The sequence below is a fragment of the Diospyros lotus genome, unplaced genomic scaffold (genome assembly GCF_014633365.1).
Source record: "Diospyros lotus cultivar Yz01 unplaced genomic scaffold, ASM1463336v1 superscaf2, whole genome shotgun sequence".
NCBI lineage: Eukaryota > Viridiplantae > Streptophyta > Magnoliopsida > Ericales > Ebenaceae > Diospyros > Diospyros lotus.
Genome location: NW_026267105.1, coordinates 824,090 through 849,809, shown reverse-complemented (window position 1 = coordinate 849,809; position 25,720 = coordinate 824,090). Strand labels below are relative to the sequence as shown.

The window sequence follows — 25,720 nt, the reverse complement described above, 5'->3', positions numbered from 1 at the left end:
TGTTGTCAAGGCTACTTCTCCCCAATAATGTTTAGGAACATTATTGTGGAATAGCAAGGCCTTGGTAACACCTAGTAAATGCCCATTTTTTCTCTCAGCTATCCCATTTTGCTGAGGGGTATACACACATGAGGACTCATGAATTAAACCTTTTTGTTGAAAGAAACCATACAAAGTTTGATTGAAGAAATCCTCAGCATTATCTATCCTCACTCTTTTGATTTCAGCCCCGAATTGAGTTTTGATCATATTACAAAAATTAGGAAAGATGGTGCACACTTCTGATTTGGATTTCAAAAGATAAATCCAAGTCACCCGTGCACAATCATCAACAAACACCACAAACCATTTAACTCTGGATAAATTTGGGACTGGAGAGGGACCCCACATGTCACTATGGATCAAGTCAAAAGGATGAAAACTTTTATTATTAGTGAGAGGAAATGAAACCCCTTTGTGCTTAGCAAACTCACAAACATCACATTGGAAATTTCTAGCATCTACTCCTTTGAACAAAAAATGATACACAACCCGGAGAACTTTAAAAGATGGATTTCCTAAACGAAAATGGTGAAGCCAAATTACATCCTTATTCGGTTTAAGCTAAAAGTGATACAGTAGGAAAACACTGCTCCCTCTTACTATGCCCACTAAGAACTTCAAGATGATAGAGACCATCTTTTACCCTAGCGCACCCAATCATCTTCCTCGATTCCTTTTCCTGAAACTCACAAAAGGAAGGATAAAATATGACACGACAATTAACATCATGGGTTAACTTTTGAATAGATTCTAGGTTTGTGCAAAGTTTAGGGACATGTAAGACATCTTTTAGAGTTAGGTTTCTGTTAATGAGAATGCCCCCTTAGCCTGCCACAGTTGTTAAGGATCCATCAACTAACACAATTTTCTTGGTACTAGAACACGGTGTATAGGATAAAAATTGAGTAGAAGAGGGTGTCATATGGTCGGTTGCCCCAGAGTTAATGACCCAAGAATGTTCTAGAGCTATGCCTGAAGCATGTAAATTAAATGAGGTAGAAGTTATATCTACGAAGGCTAAGTTCGATAAACTTGTGCTTGCACCCGATCCTTTTTCGAGAGATCCTAGCAAGCTCCTTAGCTTCTCTATTTCATCCTTATTCAGTTCCATTGGATTAGCTTCGTCTATAGCCTCACCATCTACACTTTGTTGGCTACTTACTGCATAAGCCTGCCCCTTTGATTACCCTACTTTAGTTGGCTTACCATGAAGCTTCCAACACCTATCAATCGTATGCCTAGGTTTCTTGTAGTAGGTACACCATAGGTTGTCCTTATTGGTGGTTTTAGCTAGATCTAAAGTCTTTCTTTCCACTCTTGCCAATTTCTCGTGACCAAGACCCTTTAGAGTCAATAAGGCTGAGTTTTCCATAGGTTGTACCTACAGCATTACTCCTTTTCTCCCTTTCTTAGCCCTGACTATTGAAATTGCCTCATTTAACGAAGGCAACTCATCCTTACCAAAGATTTGGACCTTCACTGCATCGTATTCTACATTAAGGGCTGCATGGAAGTCATAAGTTCTCTCCTTTTCCACAAACTTCTTTTGAATGGCAGTATCCTCACTACACTTCATTTGGATGCACTGATAGTTATCCAACTCTTGCCACAAGGTTTAAAATAAATTTGCATACTCGGTTATAGATCGAGTCCCTTATTTAGTGGCTGTCACTTTAATCCTAATTTCATAAATTTGGGCAGCATCATTTACCTCAGAATATGTGATCTTCATAGATTTTCAGATCTCCTTAACAGTGGAAAGAAACATCACTGTGTCGCTGATTTTTGGAATCATCGAGTTCCAGAGCCAGGACATTACCAGTGAATCCTTTTCATCCCACGAGGCATATCCCAGATCATCCTTCTTTTGTCAAGTTCTGAGCAAATGACTTAACCCCCCTTGCCTTTAAGGAATGTCCTAATTAGCTGAGACCATGTGAGATAAATTTTACCATTCAATCTGTATGCAACTTATATATTTTGCAACTTGCCACCGGTGATTCCTTCGGTGACACCATCGCTACTGGAACTATCCGAGAAAGGAACCTCGTTGGTACTCCCAAATTCAAAGGTTTCGATCATGGCTCTAGATTGGAATGAAGGATAAAGGAGATTTCAACTTTCAAATAATCGAGAAAGGATGAACTTGAATAAAAGAGAATTCTAATTTCAAGTAGTAAAAAAAAATACGATTGGATCGAGTTATGGCTCTGATACCATATTAAAAGAAAGAACCAAACAGAATTCCAATCTATTTTCCAACACGAAAAACTTTCCATATTTTTGTGAAGAATAAGCAACTGAGATGTTTTCTAGTAGTCAATATACATTTGAGAAACAGGAGAATAGAGTTTTCATTTCTTTATTTCAAAAATTTCCCTCATTTGAACACATTTTCCAGTTTTTTGTTTTATATGGAAAAATTCTCAAGAAAATAAGCCCTACTTTCCACAACTAAACAATTGGGGTTTTGATACTTGTTCTCAGATAGTATATTGGAGTTTGAGATTTGTGCTTATTTCTTAGACTTGACCAACAACATAACTAAAGTTTTTCAAGGTTTTCCCCTTCAATTCACACCTCAATTTGTGTGAGAATAGTAACAAAGGGAACAGTGGACATGCTAAAAGGCAAACACGTAAAAAGAGGGGGGAGAGAGAGAGAGAGAGATCCCCTAGGCACCAACTATCCTATGAACAACATGATGGGTAGGAAAAAAGTTAATGGATCTCTGAAGACAGTGGGGCCATCAGTGGACGAGGTCTTTAATGCATTTAGGATTAAGACTTCAGATAGCTCGCCGACAGGATTATCCATGGTTGCCTCTGATAAATTGCTCCACGTGGAACTGGGTTCTGAGCTGGTCAAAAGGTCAATGAAGAATAACCTGGAGTCGGTCCCAGAGACCAGGCAAACCGGTCAGGAGGTTCCCATCTATTCAGGTTGCCTCAGAGGAGAACCAGAGGTCAGGTTCTTTACAGATCCCTCCTCTAAACTCTCAGTTTGGTTCTGGAAAGTTAAGTTCCCCGAGTGTGTCGAAGACCCTAGGAGAGGAGGACACTGTTTCTGTTAATCCTTTGGAATGCCCGGAAGACGTCTCTACGAAGGATAATCTGAAAGCTCCTACAAAAACTCCATAGGTTGGATTATTCAAAGATAACCGTCTTCAAGAGAACGATATTTCCCTTCAGTTGGAAGCCGGAATAATCAAGCTTGGCTAGATGATCACGATGTTGATAAAGTTGAGAATACTTGGGGTTTCTGTTTAGTAGGTTTCTTTACAGGCAAATTTCCAAGCAAGTCATCCCTGCTTAAGCTGTGTGAATCTTGGCAGGTTGCCTATCGGTATTTTGGCCATTCTTCTGGATGACATGTATTCAAGTTTATGGATGAAGCATCCAAGGACAAAGTGTTGAAGGGAGGCCTGTATTTTGTGTTTGGTCGGGCGTTAATGCTTAAGGCAATGCCGACCTGTTTTGAATTTGATGACAAGTTCGCCAGCATCATGCCGATATGGATTAATCTGCCCGGTTTGCCTCTGGACTGTTGGAATGCAAGGGCTTTGAGCAAAATTACTTCCCTAGTGGGTAATCCAATTTCCACGGACAAGCTCATAGCTACGAAAGGCAGAATATCATTTGCTCGAGTCTTAGTGGGGGTTGATGCTTCTAAGGAGCTCGTTCGGTCTATACAAATTAGGCTACCTACGAGCAAGATCAGGGACTAGCTAGTAGTGTATGAAGAGCCGAAATTTTGCTCTATTTGTCATGTTATGGGGCATATCACTTCAAAATGTAGGAGTTCCCAACCCCTCCCTGTTGGGTCGGATAAGGCCCGTCCTCCAGATCATCATTCAGTGTCTGTTCCAAGTGGCTCCCTGCAAGGAGGTATTGAGACCGAGGTTAGCAAGGAGCCCCAGTAGGAGATAAGTAATTATTCCAAGAGGAATGTTTCGGTGCCGAATGTAGAGCCCCAATCAATGGTATGCACATCTCAAAAGTCTGCGGTGCAATCGGAGGAGCAACCAATTCAGGAAGATGTGCCCTTCCAGGTTGTGTATAGGAAGAAAAAGAAAGATGACAAGCAGGATCCTTCGGTTATGGATCCCACCTATGAGGAAGGTATCTCCTCTAAAACTGACAAGGTAGATAAAGGCCATAAAGGCAAGGGAAAAGTGGCTGATAAGCCTTCATCCTCGTCAAAAGGTATCAAGAAGGGTCATGCCCTTCTTATACACCCATGATTATCGCTAGTTGGAATATCAGGGGCTTTAATATGCTCCTGAAGCATAATGGGGTTCGGGACCTCATAAAGCAGCACAAAATTGATGTTTTGGGTATTCTAGAATCCAAGCTTGACCAGGAGAAGTTCTAGAAAATCATGAGGTTAAAGTTTCACGACTGGGCCGAGTTCAACAATTTTCACACCCATGCAGCTGGGAGAATTGTAATTCTATGGAATCCTATTAAAGTGATCCTTGATCCAATTGAGATTAATGATCAGGCTATTCATTGTAAAGCCACTTCCAAGGTAACATCGATTTCTTTCTGTTTAAGTTTTGTATATGGGCTTCATTCTATTGTGCACAGAAGACCCTTGTGGAGGAGCATTGCAGAGTTCAATAGGCATTGTTCTCAGGCTTGGATTTTGTTGGGGGACTTCAAGAACATTCTCAGGGAGGAGGAGAGATGCAATGGGGGGATGGTCTCTCCATATGAGGTCAAAGACCTTTTTGAATGTTGCATTGAGGCGGGGCTTTCTGATCTACCATCCATTGGATGTTTCTACACTTGGACCAACAACTCAGTGTGGAGTAAGATTGACAGGGTCTTGGTGAATAATCGTTGGCTTTCATCGGATTTCTCAAGTCTAGCTAACTTCCTGCTAGCAGGATGTTTGTTTGATCACTCTCCTTGCATAGACCCATTAATATACCCTTCAAGTTCTTTAACATGTGGGCGAGGCATGCGGAATTCCTTCCTCTTATTAGGGTTGAATGGAGGCAGTGTATCCAGGGGAACTAGCAATTCGCTCTTTGTTTGAATTTAAGGCTGCTTAAAAGGCCTCTTAAGAAGCTTAATGCTCAGCACTTCTCTCACATATCCTCTAGAGCGGCTAAAGCCAATAAGCAGCTGAAAGAAGCGCAATTAGAGCTTCATGATTGGTCGAGCAATATTGAGCTTTAGATGAAGGTGGAGGGGCTCAAGAAATCAGCTTTGTTTCTCAATGAGGCTGAGAGAGAGTGTTCTTTGCCCAGAAAGCCAAATGTGAGTTTCTCATGAATGGTGACAAATGTTCCAAATTCTTTCACAGCCTGGTGAAACGGAATGCCAAGAGGAATCAAATCACAGCTATTTGTAGGGAGGATGGATCAGTCACTTCTTCCCTTCCCAACAAGAAGTAGCTGAGGAATTCTTCATGTTCTATGAAAGACTGCTGGGCATGTTGGCCAAATGTGCGCCTATTGATCTATGTATTCCAAGATCGGGTCTGTTGGTTTCTCAAGAGCAGGCTTCCAGTCTTTCTAGGGATGTTTCTAACCATGAGATTAAGGAGGCTCTCCTTAGCATCGATGAGGAGAAGTCCCCGGGTCCGAACAGTTATTCTTCTTGTTTTTTCAAGAAAGCTTGGGATGTCTTGGGTGTCCAATTTTGTGATGCTGTGAAGGAGTTCTTCTCCACTGGTCCGATCCTAAAACAAATTAATCATACTACTATTGTTCTTGTGCCCAAGTCAAGCCACACTTCTATGGTTAGTGAGTTCAGACCGATAGCTTGCTGCAATGTGGTTTATAAAGTTATTTCCAAGATCTTGTCAGCCCGTTTGGTGCCTATTATGGGATACCTTATTGATCCAGCGTCGTCCAGTTTTGTGGAGGGGCATTGCATGGTGGAAAATATTCACCTTGCTCAAGAAATTATGCGTACGTATAACCAGAAGAGTGTATCCCCCCGATGTTTGCTTAAGATTGATCTATCTAAAGCATATGACTCCATCAATTGGGAGTTCCTTCATGCTATTCTCTGTTGTCTGGACTTTCCCCCCAGGTTTATTAAATGGGTGATGGAGTGTGTCTCTACCCCATCTTATTCGATAATGCTAAATGGCAGCTTGCATGGTCTTTTCAAAGGCAAGAAGGGGCTTCGTCAAGGTGATCCTCTCTCCCCTTTCCTCTTTGTTTTGTGCCTTGATTATTTCTCGAGGTCCCTCAAATCAGTTACTGTGGATTCGGAGTTTAATTTTCATCCCAAATGCGCCAAGTTCAAGATTTCACACTTGGCATTCGCTGATGATCTACTCTTAATGGCCCGAGGTGATGTTACCTCTGTTAGAATATTATTGGATTGCCTTCCAGCTTTGAAAAATGTTTTGGGCTAAGTGCAAATGTGAGAAAATCTAACATCTTTACAGCTGGTATTTTTGGCTAAGAGTTGGATGATATCTTAGGTCTATCCGGATTTCCCAAAGGCACTATGCCCTTCAAGTATTTGGGTATTCCTCTTGCAGCGAAGAAGTTCAAGGTCATCCATTATGCTCCACGTGTGGACAAAATTGCTGCGTATATCAACGCTTGGACTGCAACTTCTCTCTCTTATGCGGGTTTGTGCGGAGCTTATTCGATCGGTCCTTCAAGGGGTTAAATGTTTCTGGTTATCTATTCTCCCTATTCCTACTACTAACATCGAGAGGGTCTATCGGATTTGTAGGATGTTTTTGTGGAACTCTAAGGCCCTGTTCTCTTTGTTGTTTTCAACCCGTTTTGAGTTTTCAGTTTTTCAAAACACTGAAAATGCGTTCTCTTTTCTGTTTTCAAAAATGCATTTTCCAAAACAAAAAAAAAAATTGTAAAGAAAACCTAAAACAATATTTTGTTGTTTTGAGCGTTTTCTATGAAAACACACAGGAAAAACCAAAACACAGAAAATGCACATAGCACCTCCCCCCCCCCCCCCAACAACAGTCTCGCATCTCTTCTCACTCTCTCCTCTCTTCTCGCCATGGCAGAACCAGATCCGACCCCTCCTCTCTTCTCGCCATGGCAGAACCAGATCCGACCCCTCCAGTCTCGCATCTCTTCTCACTCTCTCTATCTCTCTCTCATCTCTTCTTAGCCATGGCGTTGGTCTCCTCCCCCCTTTCCTTTCAAACAACAGCCTTCGTGGCTGCTGTTTAGGAAGAAAATCGAGCTGCCGCGATGATGGGTGAGGAAAGAGATGGGGCAATCAGCGATGATAAGGAGAAACAGAGGCGCCGGCGACGAAAGGAAGAGGTGGCGGCCACGGCGCAAGGATGCGCAGAAAACCCTAATGTGGGTGAGGAAGAGAGGGAAGAAGATGGGTGTGGCTCCCATCCCCGATTTGTTTTTTTTTTTGTTTTTTTTTTTTGTGTTATTTGATTTTGTTTGTTTTATTTTATTTGCATATGTAATATGATTTTTTTGTATTAATTTTTTAAATAATATTTTTAAGATTTTGATTTTTTATTTTATTTTTTGTATTTTATTTTATAGTTTAAAGTATTTGAACAAAATTTATAATTTACTGAAAAATGTTTATAATTTACTTTCAATCAAATTCATTCAATAAAATATCATAATAATAAAAAAAAATCGTTTTAAAAATTTCAAAGTAAACGTGTTTTCTAGTTTTCGGTTTTGAGAAATAATTTTTCAGAATAACAAAAAGAACGCGTTTTCAAAAATGTCAAAACAGACACCTAAAACACAAAACTGAAAATGATTTCAAACTAAAAAATGAAACATGAAGAGAACACCACCTAAGAGTTCGCTTGTTGCCTGGCATGATGTCTGCCTCCCCAAGGAGGAGGGAGGGTTGGGTATCAAAGACATTAAAATCTGGAATGATGCTTTATTATGCAAAACCCTGTGGAATATCCATGTGGGTCAAATGGGTCAGTCATGAATATCTTAAGGACGCATCCATCTAGAAGAGGAGGGTTAGGAGGGACGACTCCCCTCTATTCAAGAAAATCCTTCTTATAAGAGACCGTATTATTCAGGCAGTGGGGTCCATCTCAAAAGCCATTCGGCTAATTACATCTTGGGGTAGTTCAGGAGGATTTCGTACCCAGGAAGCATACAATTTCTTCAGAGTTAAGGGGCCCAAGAGACAGTGGGTTGCGGTTGTATGGAGCAGTTGTATCACACCGAAGCATGCCTTCATTCTCTGGGTATGCGCTAAGTCCAAGCTTTAGACTAAGGACACGCTACATTTTTTGGATATTGACAGCACGTGCCCTCTCTGTAGGCATGGGGAGGAATATGTTCCGCATTTGTTCTTTCAATGCACTTTTAGTGCTACGGTTTGGGGCCATATTAGAGCCTGGTTGGGCATTTCTAGGGTCATGTCCACTATTGTTAGTGCTTTAAAGTGGATCAAGAAGGAAGGCCGAGGGACCTCTTGGCGTAGTAAAAAAAAGAGAATTGCTCTCACCTGCTCTGTCTACCAGATCTGGAATGCGCGGAATAGGAAGATTTTTTAGGGTTATTGGCTCATGTGAATTGCTTTATTCATCGAATTAAAACACATGTATACAAAGTTATTTTTTCTTTGTATCCCCATGTTTTAGTCCAACACGAGCATCATGTTTTGGGGCATTAGATTGGCCCTTTTCTCCTAGGTATGCCCAATGTATCCTGTATAATTTGATCTTTATATATATACATGTACCTTTCGATAAAAAAATAACGTGAAGAGGTCCAGGAAAATCATTTTCTCTCTCTTTTTGTCAACCCCAATTAAGCAAAGGCAAATTCAGCATAAGACGTAAACATTTAGAATTCCCCATCCTGAACCACAAAAATTAAAATTTAATGCTGCTAATATGTACCCCATTTTTCTCCAGGCGAAGCTACTCAGTAGGCAGACGAAAGAAACCTGCATCAGCATGCATTGGCCAACCTAATCGGAAACAACGTTCAAACCTGAAAATTTGGCAAAAGCAAACTTAGAACTTAAAGTATATGAAGACAAGGAACGCCTCCACCTCCCAACTTTTGCAATCACTTCATATATAGGAGTAACAACTTTCCACAAGAAAGCCTCTTCTTCACCACCATAGGCTGGCTTCACCTTCTCCTTTGTCATGGAGCTAACATTGCCAGCCAGCATACCATACAATTCAAATGCCATCTACAATTGAGTACCAATATGAGAATCAACAAAAATCATGTTCATCATTACTTATCAAGACCATTAAAAATGTTAAATCATAAGAAAAGTTATCATAAAACACTCGCCCTCGCCCACGCACATGCAAGTTATGTTTGATCAAAAGAGGATCCAAGGAAAGATATAAAAGGTCAGACACAAAACAATCAATCTTCTAGTATAGCCTTTTCTAATATATTTGATTAGGAGAACATTTCTTGTTGGCACCCAAAGGATGGACAGTCAAAGAAGAATGAGGATACCAACGCGAAAAGACACCAGCTTGCAATCATAACAATGTTCAAAAATAAAGGACAAGACACGTGAAAACTGATATTTATAAAAATAACAACTTCATTTTTGTATATTACAAGTACATCCATATTGTTGATTTATGAAACTGGTAGAAGAACACCATCTTCTAATTATTGGAAAAACAGTAAAATAATAACTTCATTTTGTATATTACAAGTACAGCTATGTTGATTTGTGAAAATAGTAGGATAATACGGTGCTATATTGATTTGAAAAAGGGTAAAGGAAGCTTTAATATCCATCTCAAAGGCTATACCTACAAACAAATCCGAACTTTTATGGTTTAAATGTAAATTGAACAATGGACAAACTAGGTTCAGTTCCTATAACATTGAAGAACCCAATAGAAAATGGTTAGATAGTGTCACCTAAATGTCAAGGCATTTCAAACAAGTCTTAGCTGTAGCAATTGCCCAACAAGGAGATGAGAACTTCTTCGAAGTTTTAGGCTCTTGCAGTTTTGTTAGACATTTCTTGGAAGGTCAAAAGCACAATGAAAGACCAATGAGAACATTCACCCAAACAAGCATCCCATACTCTATAAAGAAGAAGAGAACTCCTAAAAAAGTTTTGAAGCTAACACCATAAAGGAAATGCAGATGAGTACTTCTTTCTTTTTCCTCATACAAGCACGAACTAATTCAAACAAAAAAAGAAAGAGAAAATTGTAATAATGTGTAGTAAGTACTATTCATAAAAAGATGTCAAGCTAACATACCATATTAAAAAATAAGAGCAAGCTATGGCAGGCACTTAATGATTAAAATTGTGCATTATCATGTCCTTGAAGAAAGAGGGGTAACGTCTATATGTTCACATATTAATCTCATATGCGGTGACATTATTTGTGGTTAGCCAGAAATTTTAAGCCCCCCTTATTTAATTTTTCTTTCAGAAAAGGCAAATCAAATGACTTAGGTATGGGCATCTGCCTTGCAAAATAATGATAATGAGATACAAGTCACCAAAAAAAAGTATAGCTTATATCATCAACATTTATGTGTTGACAAATTAGAAGATGCAACAAACTTCCTCAAATATGGTGTTGTGAAGTCAAAATTCACTTTTTCTACTAACTGATGAATCTACAGCATCACAACCACTTGCCTCCTTTCCTTTTCCTCATCATTCAATGGACTAAAATGACAATGGCCACTGCTTGCATGTATCCCAAATTTGTTGAGTGACCACATCTCACAACAAAATCTATTCCATCTAGTATTTAAACAATGTTAACTTCATTTATGTTCAACAGAAATAATACATATAGCATATTTTGGAATTCTGAGTGAAAAGGCAGAGCCAAAGAAAGCAGCTTGTGTATTGCCATTTATACCATATTCAAGAAATGAACTACATAACTACCAAATGCCAATCTAGCATTAAAAGAAGATATATCAATTTTCAGGGGTCACAAGAAGCCAAACAAATCACGTTCACACACACACACCACCCAAGTGGAAACTATGCTCCAACAAAGCACTGCATATGTAAGAATTATGCGACTGTTCAGACTAAAACATTTCAACCATACATGATAAATATATTATACAACATCACAATAACTTGTCACATTCCTTTCACATTTTCATTCATTGCAAATGACTGCCACTGCTTACAGGTATCCAAGATTTCCCAATTGATGACATCTCCTAACAAAATCAATGTCACGTTTCTGAATCAAGATTATCTTCAATATAAATTTCTTTTCTTTGATAAGTAAAAGTAGAAGTATCTCACCTAATGGAATTACGGCTCGTGATGATGTCTAAATAAAACAAAGTAAAGGCCCTGTGGAGAATGGCAGCCCCTCTCTCATCAACAAAGAAACAATTACAACGAATCCCTAGAGATCAAAAAATAAAAACCTGCCTCCATGCATTCACTAGAGCTCTACTATTTCTTTCCCTCCAGATGTGCCATATATCGGTTGTAAGCATCAGAGAGAAGCGAACTAATCCAGGTCAAAAGCACACTATTTTATGTGGAAATTATGATCCCTCTAACGAAACAATGCATATGTAAGCAATTGCAGTTATTCAGTGAGAGAAACAATTCAGAGCATACATGATGATAAATATAGCAAAGGCATTCTGGCATGAATGTGAGGTTTCCAACTTCACCCCATATAAGAAGAAATAGACCCATGTATAGTAATTTCCGTTGTACTTCCTGTTGTATGGTTGGTAGCCTGTAGTTTGTCAACAAAAAGATAAAGGTAACTTAGGCTGCTGCAATTTCATATCAAATGTTTGAAGAGCTTTCTATATATAATGCTATATATTTTCAACATCGTTTAGGGGTTTTATATGGATGCAATGGTGATTACATCAGCTCACAATGAGCTTAAATGGCTGGTGGAGAAAGTATCATTATAATAACCATCCATTATGAGAAACAACCTCACCAAAGATTACTTTTCTAATCCAAATACTTGTACCTTTTTCTATAGTTTTTGAAAAGTTTCTTCATTCAATGCCCGTTCATTCAATTGAGCAAAAAAGTAAGCTGACATCCTAAAACAGAAGACATTATCTGATATATATTAGTCCTTTAAATCCTAAGAGTCAAAACTTTTAGCCATTCTAATACAGAATTTCAACCAAAAAACTTTTCCAAATTCCAAAAGCAAAGGACAAGCCCTTACGCAGATTCACGGCTTAAATCATGCAATTTTAACCGTTAATATAAAGGCCCTCAGGAGGTAAATTGCAGGTTCCCAACATATCAATCATGTTTCTATAGGGCAATAAACCAAATTAAGCAATGGTAGGACTGAGTTTCTAAACATTGTAAATGATCTAGCATACTACTAAAGATTCAATTAATGCTTTGTATTTCTGTTCAGAAATAAATTATAAGCAACTCCTCTCTCAACTCAACATGACATCAAAACCTAGATCCTTAGTTTAAAACTTAAGCACCTACATGAATATAAAAAACTTGTACACGTGTAGCCTACCATGAATGAAAGCAGGATAATAGCCAAGAAAGCATGCTAAGAAAACAAATAAGAAAATTTTACCCACCTAATAGCATTTTGGATACCGGAAATATGAAATTTACGTAAAGAGTTTAAATTTGAAAGAAACTATCAATCAACAAGAACAAACTTAAATGGTTCAAAAGCAAAAGACATTAGAATGAAAATTAGGCCTCCAATTCAATCCATCTAAATCACCATGCATCAGCAGCCAAACAATGAAAAGTGCATACACTCAGCTGCATAACCAAAGTTTAGTTACATTTTCGATCACTCTCTCAGAGAAATATAATCCTCCCGAAAGTGAATATTAACTAAACTTTTGATTAGACAAGCAAGAAAATCACTTGCAAATGCTGATGAATGCTTGTCCAAAACTAGCAAAATGTGGCAATTAAAAGGTCGTAAATATTTAGCAAAAGAAGAAAAGATCGTGAATAATGAGAAAGAAGAACTTACAGAGATAAGCGACCCTAGGGTTGGCTTTTTTAACTTCATTGGTAACTCAGAGAATGGGAGCAATTGAATGGAAACGAGGAAAAATTGGGCCCAGGGCCAAAAGCCAACCACGAGTGGATTATTGTAAGTATCTATGAGTTTTAAAACATTTTTCAAAACCAAAAACAACATCAGAGTAGCGGAAAGCAGAAGAGAAAACAATCCTTGCAAGACTCAATCTAACTCATCTATATGCAACAAAAATAAAACCATGTCATAGGGGGTTTTATCAGTATACCTTTCAAGAAGGTCGAAGCCGGTTCAAATGCCGGTTGTCCTAAGAGATGCTTATCCTCCTTGCTACTCGTATGAACTCCCACAAACAAGCAGCAAGGTTGAATGACCACCCTGCCTCCTTGTTGTTTGTCTGACTCAATTAGCTCCTTCAAACCAGCTACAATGTCAGGTGACCAACCTACCTCCTTAAATGTTGAGGACCTAGCCAGTTCACGCCTGAGACGTTCTTGGAACCCTCCAACGGAGCTGTACTAGGACCCTCTCGAAGGAGGTGACCCGAAGCTTGATGGGAACCCAAAAACGATTCATTGAAACTGAATTCAAACAGTCCGATTACAAGAATAACTGGGCGTTCGAGAGGCCCTTCACTCTCCCCAAGACTCAATACAAGAATGATATCCCCCTATCTTTCATCCTCCTCCTACATATTCTTCCCCCACTCCTTCCCAACCGAATTCTATTACACGCGCTTGCTGGGTTGTACACAACCTAGCAATTTCCCTTCCCTACCCTTACGTACATGGTTGGTTGTTATGCCAACCATCCAATTTACCCTCTTGCCCTTGCCCCCCGCCCCTTGGACCTTCTTTGGTAAGTCAAGAAAACCAGGGGCCTATCATTACTCCCCCCCCCCCCCCCCCAACTTTCACCTTGTCCTCAAAGTGAAAAAAAGGGAACTACTGCTGGATTAAGTAGTAAGGTTCCCAAGTAGCTTCCAATGGGGGTAGCCCCTTCCATCGTATGAGCACTTCAAACTCTTGTAAGTTCTTTCCGGACCTTGGTCGCACTCCCAGCACTACCTCTGGTTCCACTAGCATCTCAAGGTCTTCAGTAAGCTGTTGAGGAAGCTCCACATTAGTTTCTAATGTCCCTCTTGCCTCCCGTAGCTGTGATACGTGAAATATTGGATGAATTGGACAATGAGATGGAAATATCAACTTATAAGCTATTGGACCTACTTCCTTTTCAATTTGAAATGGACCATAATAGCGGGCAGCCAACGATTTTTGTCGATAGGGCTTTAATTTCAAATAAACCCAGTCCCCCTCCTTGTACTTCACCTCCCTTCTTTTCAGATCTACCCTCTTCTTCATCACAGCTTGTGCTCTCATCAGTTGGGTCTTCAATTCCTCAAGAATGAAGTCTCTCTCAACCAGCTGTTGTTCCACCATTGAAATAGGGGTGGTTCCCTTTTCAAACCTCAATAAGTATGGTGGTTCTCACCCATACACGGCTTGAAATGGAGTCACCTTGGCAGCAATGTGGTAGGAGGTGTTATACCATAATTCATCCCAAGGTAACCATATGTACCAAGCTTTCGGTTTTGAGGAAGCAAAATAGCGAAGGTAGGTTTCTAAAGTTCGGTTAAGTACCTCAGTTTGCCCATCCGTTTGAGGGTGATAGGCTGTGCTTCTGTTGAGTTTGGTACCTTGTAGTCGAAACATCTCCTCCCAAAATTTGCTCATGAAAATTTTGTCTCTATCCGATACTATGTACCTTGGAATTCCATGAAGTCTCACCACTTCTTTAATAAAAATTCCAGCCACCTCCCCAGTTGTAAACGAGTGTTTAAGCCCAATGAAATGCCGGTACTTCTTACTAAGTCTCTCCACCACCACCAAAATGGAATCCATCTTGCCCGACTTCAGCAACCCTTCAATGAAGTCCATAGCAATGTCGTCCCAAATTTGGGTTGGGATCGGGAGAGGCTGCAAGAGTCCCCCTGGGGCTAAAGCCATGTACTTATTTTGTTGGCAAACTGAGCAATCACTTACGTCCTTGTGTATTTCCTTCTTCATTCCCTGCCAACAAACATTTGCTGCTACCCTCTTGTAGGTTTTTAAGAATCCAGAGTGTCCCCCTATGCTGCCATCATGCCCCTCATGAAGTAACAATTGAATGAGAGTGGAGCCCTTGGGTAAGTACAACCTGGCCTTATAAAGTAGAAAACTATCCACTAGCTGGAAGTTAGGGTGTGAATTAGAATCAACCTGAAGCTCTCGAATAAGTTTTTGTAGCTTTGCATCAGCCTTCAATTCATTGGCTAACTTATCCATTTGAACCACTTTAGGCACTGTTAAGGCCATTATTTGTGCTGGGTGGCAGATCCTAGACAGCCCATCAGCAGCTTTGTTTTCCAAGCCGAGCCGGTATTGTATCTCAAATTGAAACCCCAACAATTTCACCATCCATCTCAAGTATTCCGGACTCACTACCCGCTGTTCGATTAAGTATTTGAGACTCCTTTGATCTGTTCATACCACAAACTTCCGCCCTAACAAGTAATGTCTCCATTTTTGGACAGCAAACACTATGGCCATTAATTCCCTCTCATAAACAGATTTTTTTCTTCCCAACTGATTGAAAGCATGACTGAAATAAGCAATAGGCCTTTGCTCTTACATTAATACAACCCCATACCTTGTCCCGATGCATCAACCTCAATAATGAAGGGCTTGCCAAAGTCCGGTAAGGCTAAAACGGGTAGGGATACCATCTTAGCTTTATGTTGTTGGAAGGCCTGCTCGGTTGCCTTGTCCCAAAAGAAGTTATTCTTCCGCAACCTCTCCGTTAGCGGCCTTGCTAACTTGCCATAATCCCGCACAAATCATCTATAATACCCCGTAAGGCCAAGGAACCCCCTCAATTCCTTAACCGATCCGATGTAGGAGTAGGCCACTCTAGCATGGCTTGTATCTTACTTTGATCGGCTGAAACCCCGAGATGAGATATAATGTGGCCTAAATATTCGATTTCCAACTGTCCAAGAATGCATTTCTTCATGTTGGCAAAGAGCTGGTTGTCTGCTAGTACCTTTAAGACACAACGTTGATGATGTGCGTGCTGTTCGAAATCCCTGCTATACACCAATATATCATCAAAGAACATCAACACAAAACGTCGTAAATAATCTCTAAAAACATCATTCATCAAAGATTGGAAGGTGGCTGGCGCATTCGTCAGCCCGAATGGCATAACTAGAAACTCGTAATGCCCTTCATGAGTCCGAAAAGCTGTCTTGGGAACATCTTCCGACTTAACTCTAATCTGATGGTAACCAGATTTTAAATCGAGCTTGGAGAAGACCCTGACACCATGCAACTCATCAAGTAACTCCTCTATAGTCCACACAAAATCGCCACCCTCCATCCTTTTTTTAACCAACAAAACCGGACTCGAGATTGGGCTGGAACTAGGCTGTATAATTCTAGCCGCCAGCATCTCTCCGACCAGCTTCTCAATTTCATTTTTTTGCAAATAGGAGTATCGGTAGGGCCTTACATTCACTGGTGTGGTTCCCAGAACCAGGTTGATGATGTGATCCTTCCTCCTGCAAGGTGACAGCCCCTCTGGTGTCGAAAAAACCCTCTCAAACTCACCCCCCCCCCCCCCCCGCGCACCTCTGGAACTGCCTCTTGAGCTTCTTTGATCTCTACTGCCATGGTTCCCAACTCTAACAGCATTTTCCCTAAAGGCCTTCTCCATCGCCTTCAAGGATACCAAGGTCTTACTCAAGCTAGGGTCCCCTTGTAAGGTTACCACTATGCCTCTTACCTGAGATTTCATGGTGAGAGCCTTCCAATCCACATTCATTTTTCCAACAACCGCTAGCCACTTCATCCCTAAAATCACATCCGAACTTCCCAAGCAATTAATTCTCTTCTCTCAATCTCTTAAATCCGCATCCTTTGCACGCCTCCTCTTCATCCATTCCCCATTTCTTATCATGCCATTCGTCAAAGCAATTAATGCTCGGACAAGACAGGACACGACGGAATTCCGGTCGACTGAACTGTGCGGTTCGATCGACTGAAGTCGTCCAGAACATCATTGTCTAGGTTCGATCGACCGAACTTAAAGTTCCGGTCGACCGAAACTGCATTCATCCAGAACCTTCACGATTCAATTCCAGTCGACCGACTTGAAGGGTCCGATAGTCCGAAACATCCCCATTTGCATTCGGGCCCCGCTATTATCATATAATAGCCCTTGCACTACTCAATAATGCAACCAAGGCCCACGCTATACAATAGCGACCTCCTATATCCATAGATCGATGTGTCCAACACATTCAAGCAACCAACATCACTGTTTGATAGCAACGAGAAACACACTAAGAGTAATGGATCACTAATCCAGACATTACTCATTATGCGTGTGATTTTCTACGTTCACAGTCATGTGGCAATCAAAACACGTGGCATCCTTGGATGCCTAAGCTATGTTTGGATATGGTGGATCTTTTCTTTTCGGTTATAAAAAGGGAGGGTATATAACTTTTTTGGTTTTTATGTTTTGGATACTATTATTTTGCTTCTTCACCCCATATAAGAAGAAATAGACCCATGTATAGTAATTTTCGTTATTGTACTCCCTATTGTATGTTTGGGAACTTGCAGTATGTTAACAAAAAGATAATGGTAAATTAGGTGGCAGCAATTTCATATCAGGTCTCTATATGAAATGCTATATATTTTCAATATCTTTTAGAGGTTTTATATGGATGCAATGGTGATTACATCAGCTCACAATGAACATAAATGGCAAGTGGAGAAAGTATCATTATAATAACCATCCATCATGAGAAAAAGCCTCACCAAATATTACTTTTCCAATCCAAGTACTTATACCATTTTAAGTAGTTTTTGAAAAGTTTCTTCATCACTTCATTCAATGCACATTCATCCAACTAAGCAAATTAGTAAGCTGACATCCCAAAACAGAAGACATTATCTAATATATATCAGCTCTCCAAATTCTAAGAGTCAAACTTTTAGTCATTCTAATACAGAATTTCAACCAAAAGACTTTTCCAAATTCCTAAAGCAAAGGACAAGCCCTTACGCAAATTCATGGCTTAAATCAGGCCAATTTTAACCATTAATATAAACGCTGTCAGGAGGTACAATAGACCGGATGTTGATAGCAATTATTTTCAACACCCAAAGGGTTTCCCATCTTAGCTAAATTGCAGGTTCCCAACAGACCAATCATATTTCTATAGGGAAATAAACCAAGGAAAGTAATGGTAGGACTGAGTTTCTAAACATTGTGAATGATCTAGGATACTACTAAAGATTCAATTAATGCTTCGCATTTCTGTTCAGAAATAAATTATAAGCAACTCCTCTCTCAACTCAACATGACATCGAAACCTAGATCCTTAGTTTAAAACTTCAGCACCTACATGAATATAAAAAACTTGTAAATGTGTAGCCTACCATGAATGAAAGCAGGATAATAGCCGAGGGAGCATGCTAAGAAAACAAATAAGAAAATTTTGTCCACCTAATAGCTTAATCTTTTAAATGGGTGGGTCCACCACTCAAAAGTGAAATTTTTTGATTCCTCAAGTCTGGTATTTATATTATTGGGTTTCTTTGAAATAGTAGTAGCATTTTCCTTTCTCCATATGCATAAAAAACTATCATGTACCTAGAGGGTGCTTAGGTAAAATGCAAGGGAGCAAGTGGGAAGAGCAGTAAAGAATAATAACATAATGTAGTTAGGCTATTTTGTAAACAGCCTTGGCAAGAACGCCTATATGTACGCGGGTAAGGGGTATAAATTGTACCCCACCCCTCATCGAGAAGGCATTGAGAATTTGAATAGATCATTCTCTAAATTTCGCTCCAAACTTATGTTCTCTCTTTCCCTCTCTCATTCTTTTGATCTCTCTCTCCTTTCTATCAATTTGTCCATCTCATTCCCAGAAATTCTCTCAAATTTTTTGCATTCAATGTCAATTCGAAAGAAGCTCCGAATTGATCATTGTCAGGTCCTTGAGGATCTGACAATTTTGGTATCAGAGCTGTGTTTGGGCTGCGGAAGTTTGAAGTGAGCAGCGATGGCCAATCGAACGAGAATGAAGAGTCTGGAGACTCAGATGCAACAGATTCGATCCACGGCAAACGACCTATAGAACAGAGTCGATCAATTGGAATTAGGATCCAACTGAAATCATGAGGCCATTTTGGCGATTGATCAAAAATTGGAGGTAGCAGTCGCACAGATCCACGATGATCTGGGAGTCCAAATAAGGGAACAAATGCAGACATTCGTAGTAATGTTTGCGAGGTAGAACCAAATGCATCTCTCACTTGATTTTCCTCCAAGGGAAAGGACGAATCCCATACTACTAGGTCAGGTAATGATGGGACCGGTGATGAGAGAGCAGGGGATAAACTAGAGACCATCAGAGACATCAGAAGGCGACGAGGAGAGTGCTGAATTGGGATCGAGATGGCGACTAGAGACTTTGGCTGGTCATCACCAACAAGGCATGCCCCTGTCATGGTTAGAAATTTCGTTATTCAACAGCCTCAGCCCTCGTTGGTGGATCAGGAGGTGCGAACGGGCGTTTGAATGGTATGGGGTAGCCGAGAGGCAAAAGGTGACGATAGCGGCCACTTACCTTAATGACGTCGACGACGCAAGGTACAAGGGATGGTCCAAAGTTAGAGGAGAGTGCAGGTGGGAGGAATTCGCAGAAGAGCTGTGCAAGAGATTTGGGGATCGAGGCCTGCTGGATGTGGTAGAGGAGTTCAATAAACTCAAGCAGGTAGGTTCGGTGATGGACTACTAATTACGGTTTGAGGAGCTCAAGGCCTTAATGCTCAATCACAATTCGTATCTAACGGAGGCTTACTTCGTTTCAAGTTTCCTAAGTGGCTTAAACGAAGAACTGAGGACAATAGTGAAGGTACTCCATCCAAAAACTCTCAAACATGCCACTGATAGCGCTCTGCTCCATGAGCAAACGGTTGAGGCGCTGACGAAGAAACAGAGGATAGTGGCTAAAGGGGTTGCCCAAGGAGGCCTACCATCAGGAAGGAATTATGGAAAGGAAATGGGTAGGGGGCCCTCTGGTAACTGCAATCGATAGGCCACTAGCCCTACTCCCGGCAGCACTAGAAAACGCCCAAAAAATCTAGGGCTCAATTTAGACACCAGTTGCTTGGTAAGATATCTGAGTTGCTGGGGAGTTAGCTTCACATATACTTCCTCTCCTTCGGAGAATGCTCTCACTTCTTCTTCAGTCAGCCATCTGTTTCATTCCATTCCGAGCCTTTGTTAGTTCAGCCTTCAGTAGTCTCACGACCTCTTGCCTTTGCTGCATATAAGCTCCCACTTTTGCCACTGTTGGTGGCTCCCTCACTGTCGGTAGCAATGCTAGATTGTACCCGTATAAAGCCTCGAAGGGACTCAAATTTATGGAACTATGGTGGCATGAGTTATACCACCATTAAGCGACTGATAACCACTTGTGCCACCCCTTTGGTTGCATAAAACATAGACACCTCTGGCAGGAAGACACTGATTCACCCTTTTCGACTATCCATCAATTTGTAGGTGATAGGCAGTAAACACATGTAGTTTAGTGCCTAGGGACTTAAGTAGCTCTCTCCAAAATGAAGTGGTAAAGACTTTGTCCTTGTCTGATACTACGGATTGAGGCACCCCGTGCATCTTCACTACATTGTCCAAGAAGACCCTTGCCACCTCGTGAGCAGTGAAGGGATGGGAGAAGCCTATGAAATGGCTGAATTTAGTAAACCAGTCCACTATCACGAGAATGTAGTCCTTCCCTTCTAACCTTGGTAGTCCTTCAACAAAATCCATAGTTACATTGGCTTATGCCCCTTCTGGTATGGGCAGTGGTTGCAGTAGGCCTGGTTGAGCTATGATCTCATGTTTGCACCTCTTGCACACATCACAAAGTCAATCACAAACTTCTTGAGCTGTGGCCAATAGAAGGTTTGTCTTACCCTCCTGTAAGTGTTTTGGATCCCAGAATGACCGCCCAGTGGGGAGCTGTGAAGTGATTGGAGGATCTGGTTCCTTAAAGTCAATACTTTCCCCAACCACCAATCTTCCCTTGTATCTGATCAGTCCGTTAGATAGAGCATAATCGGGCCTACAATCTCCATTCACACTCAATTGTTCTAACAACTCCTTGACCCATGTCCCTAGCTGGTAACTCTCGGTGACCTCCTGGATCTAGTTCGATACTACTGAGGTGGTAGCGGCCAATGTCCCCCCTTCATGGTAGCGAGATAACGCATCTGCAATCACATTTTCTTTTCCCCTTCTATACTGTATCATATAATCCAGCCCCATCAATCTTGCCATATCCTTCTTTTGGAGATGAGAATGAAGTTTCCATTGAGAGAGGAACTTAAGGCTCTCGTTGTCAGTTTTAATAATGAACCGCCCTCCATCTAACTAATGTTCCATTTCTCTACTGCCATTAAAATTGCTAGGAGCTCTTTGTCATATATACTGAGCCCTTGGTGCCTAGGGCTCAGGCTTGGCTGAGAAAAGCTAAGGGCTTACCCTTTTGAGAAAGTACTGCCCCTATGCCCAACCCACTGGCATCAGTCTCCAGAGTGAAAGGCTTGCTAAAATTCGGCAGCCCAAGTACAGGGACCTTACTCATGGCCCTCTTGAGTTGTTCAAATGCTTTCTTTGCCCTCAAGTACAGGGACCTTACTCATGGCCCTCTTATTTGGTGGTAACCTAAGCGTAGCTCGAACTTAGAGAAAATTGAGGCGTGTTTGAGCTCATCAAGTAGGTCCTTAATGATGGGTATTGGAAATTTATCGTTGATGGTGATGGCGTTTAAGTATCGATAATTGACACAAAAACGCTATGTTCCATCTTTCTTCCGGACCAAGAGGACAGGAAAGGCAAAAGGGCTACGACTTGGTCTAATAATTGATTGAGAAAGCATATCCCTCACCAACTTTTCAATTTATGTTTTCAGTTTGGGATGGTATCGATAAGATCTTATGTTGACATGTTCAGCATTTGGCTTTAGCCTTTAGGGGAATGGAATGGTCTAGGGGTTGCTTAGGTGGATGACACTTAGTTCTACAAATAGGTCGTGATATTCAACCAGTAATACTCAAGTGAGGTCAAATTAGATACCTGACATACCTCATGTGGCTGATTTTGGCCATTTCACGAGCCCGAGTCCATAGGGCACTACATTCCCGAAGAGATCGAAATATCAACACCAAGGTCAGCTCAATAGTCTGCCACAGTAAACTTAGTAACTGTGCATCCACCTTCCGCCAAAGAGGTTGATCTCCCTCAAGAATAGTTGAAATAGTCTTTGATAAATGATCCTCAAGGCCATGTCCACAAAACTAAATTTCAACTGCAGATGACCAAGCGGAATAATTCTGTCCACTCAACTCCTCCATGGTAATAATTGGTGTGCCCGAAAAATGGGGAATGGTTATAAGTGTGGACACGGTGGAGCGGCTTGTGGATGAAGACTGCGTTGGAGATGAAGACATGATGCAGAAAGAACAACAGATCTAGAGCAGGACGGGTTGCGCAATTGAAGAGAAGGTGTTGATTTGGAACAACGGTGGCTGGATTTAGGCGGGAGCGGCCTAATCTGAAGACCGACAATCAAATCTAGGGTGGGACAAGAAAAGGATGGTCGGATCAGGACTAGCGAGGCGGCGGCGACCGGAGATCAGAGAAACCATCGCGAGAGCTTGGGGCGACCGACCGAAAAAAGAAGAGGTCGCGAGATTTGGGCCGTGCACGGCAAATCTGGGCTTCGCGAGCTGGGCGATGAAGGATTTGGTCGGCGGTCGTGCGATCTAGGCAACGACAGATCTGGGCAGCGCGATTTGGGTGGCGCGAGATCTGGCCATACGATTTGAGAGACGGTCGTGCCATCGGTGGCGACGGCAGCGACATTGGTCTGCGGCGGCAGCGATAGTGGCGGCAGCGGCTGGGTCTAGGGTTGGGCTAGGGTTTGTGGCTCTTATATAACATATAGTAATTTCCATCATTGTACTTCCTGCTGTATGGTGGCCAACCTGCAGTTTGTCAACAAAAACATAAAGGTAACTTAGGCTACTACAATTTTATATGAGGTGTTATATATTTTCAGTATCTTTTAGGGGTTTTATATGAACGCAATGGCGATTACATCAACTCACAATCAGCTTAAATGGCAGGTGGACAAAGTATCATTTTATAATAACCTTCCATCATGAGAAAAAGCCTCACCAAATATTACTCTTCTGATCCAAGTAAATGCACCATTTTCTGTAGTTTTTGAAAAGTTTCTTCATTAATTCATTCAACGCATGTTCATCCAACTAAGAAAAAGTAAGCTGACATCCTCAAACATAAGACATTATCTGATATATACCAGTTCTCCAAATTCGAAGAGTCAAACTTTTTGCCATTCTAATACAGAATTTCAATCAAAAAAACTTTGCCAGATTCCTAAAGCAAAGGGCAAGCTATTAGGCAGTTCACTATATTAGAATGGCTAAAAAAAATTTCCAGATTTCTGAAACAAAGGACAAGCCCTCAAGCCAATTTTAACCATTAACATACGGGCCCTCAGGTGGTACAACAGGCCGAAAGCTGATAGCAACTATTTTCAAAGCCCAAAGGGTTTCCTGTCTTTAGCTAAATTGCAGGTTCCCAATAGATCAATCATGTTTCTATAAGACAATAAACCAGGTTAAGCAATGGTAGAACTAAGTTTCTAAACAGTGTGAATGATCTAGGATACTACAAAAGATTCAATTAGCGCGTGGCATTTCTATCCATAAATAAATTATAAGCAACTCCTCTCTAAACTAAACATGACATCAAAACCTAAATCCTTAGTTTAAAACTTAAGCACCTACATGAATATAAAAAACTTACACACATGTAGCCTCCCATGAATTAAAGCAAGATAATAGCCGAGATAGCATGCTGATAGCAACTATTTTCAAACCCCAAAGCCTTTCCCATCTTCGCTAAATTGCAGGCTTCCAACACATCAATCGTGTTTCTATAGGACAATAAACCAGGTTAAGCAATGCTAGGACTGAGTTTCTGAACAATGTGAATGATCTAGGATACTACTAAAGATTCAATTAGCGCATAGCATTTCTATTCAAAAATAAATTATAAGAAACTCATCTCTAAACTCAACATCACATCAAAATCTAAATCCTTAATTTAAAACTTAAGCACTAACATGAATATAAAAAAATTGTACATGTGTAGCATACCATGAATGAAAGCAGGATAATAGCCCAGAGAGCATGCTAACAAAACAAATAAGAAAATTTTGCCCACCTAATAACATAATATTTTAGATGGGTGGGTCCCCTACTCAGAAGTGGAATTTTCTGATTCCCCAAGTCTATTATTTATAATATTGGGTTTTCTTTCAATACTAGTAGCATTTTCCTTGCTCCATATGCATAAAAGACTTACATAGATACATGCACAGAAATGCAAATCAATGATATCGACAATATGTAAAGATGTCACGCATGATTCCAGACTTCCCTAATAGCATTTTGAGATAATGAAAATATGAAATTTAAGTAAAGAGTTTAAATTTGAAGAAAACTATCAATCAGCAAAAATAGACCTAAATGGTTCAAAAGCAAAAGACATCAAAATTCATTCTCAGAAATAGCAATTAATCGTGAAAATTCAGCCTCCAATTCAATCCACTATCTAAATCACAACGCATTAGTAGCCAAACAATGCAAAGTGCATACACTCAGCTGCAAAAACAAAGTTCAGTTACATTTTCGATCACTTTCTCAGAGTAATATATTCTTTCCGAAAGTGAAAATTAACTAAACTTTTGGTTAGACAACCAACAAAATCACTTAAAAATGAGAATTAAAGCATGTCCAAAACAAGCAAAATGTACCAATTAAAAGGCCGTAAACATTCAGCAAAAGAAGAAAATACAGTAAATATTAATGAGACAGAAGAACTTACAGAGATAAGCGACCCTGGGCTATGCTTTTTCAACTTAATTGGCAACTCGAAGAATGGGAGCAATCACTACAAAAGACAAGGGCACCACCTCACTATCGAGTATTGATTCCCCCATAATGCCAGCAGTTTGAGACAACAAGATTCGCCGCTGTGTTTGTGACGGCAGCTGATCGAACCCTCCACCCAACATTTTTCTTCTCCTCTCTCTCTCTCTCTCTACCTCTCTTTCTAACTCTCTAAAAACCCAAAAGAAAACGGCTAAAGAAAATAAAATGCATTCCCACATATTACCATTCTGCCACCATCATTTATCAAATCGTCATCCATATTACCATCCTGCCACCATCATTTATAAAATCTTCACCCATATTACCATTCTGCCACTCCCACTTAATTTCAATATAAGATTTGCTTTTTCCTCCTAAACTTTCAATAATAAGTAATAAAAGCATAACAAAAAGCTTCAAAAATCATTATTCACATGGTACCCTTAGATATGCCTAAGCTATGTTTGGATATGATGGCTCTTTTCTTCACTGTTATAAAAAGGGAGGGTATATATATATATATTTTTTTTGGATGCTATTATTTTGCTTCTTCACCCCATATAAGAAGAAATAGACCCATGTATAGTAATTTCCGTTGTTGTACTTCCTACTGTATGGTTGGCAACTTGGAGTTTGTCAAGAAAAAGATAACGGTA

The 25,720-nt window shown here is 40.5% G+C and overlaps 1 protein-coding gene across 1 annotated transcript in view; it reads right to left on the bottom strand.

Annotated features, from left to right (window-relative positions):
- Positions 1-6,350: 6,350 nt before the first annotated feature.
- The window catches only part of LOC127793307 (uncharacterized), a 63,293-nt gene continuing 43,923 nt past the window's right edge, over positions 6,351-25,720 (bottom strand). Inside the window, exon 4 of the mRNA XM_052324154.1 lies at positions 6,351-9,194. Coding sequence (XP_052180114.1) covers positions 8,964-9,194 — 231 coding nt within the window. The 3' untranslated portion in view covers positions 6,351-8,963. The remainder of the gene's footprint in view (positions 9,195-25,720) is intronic.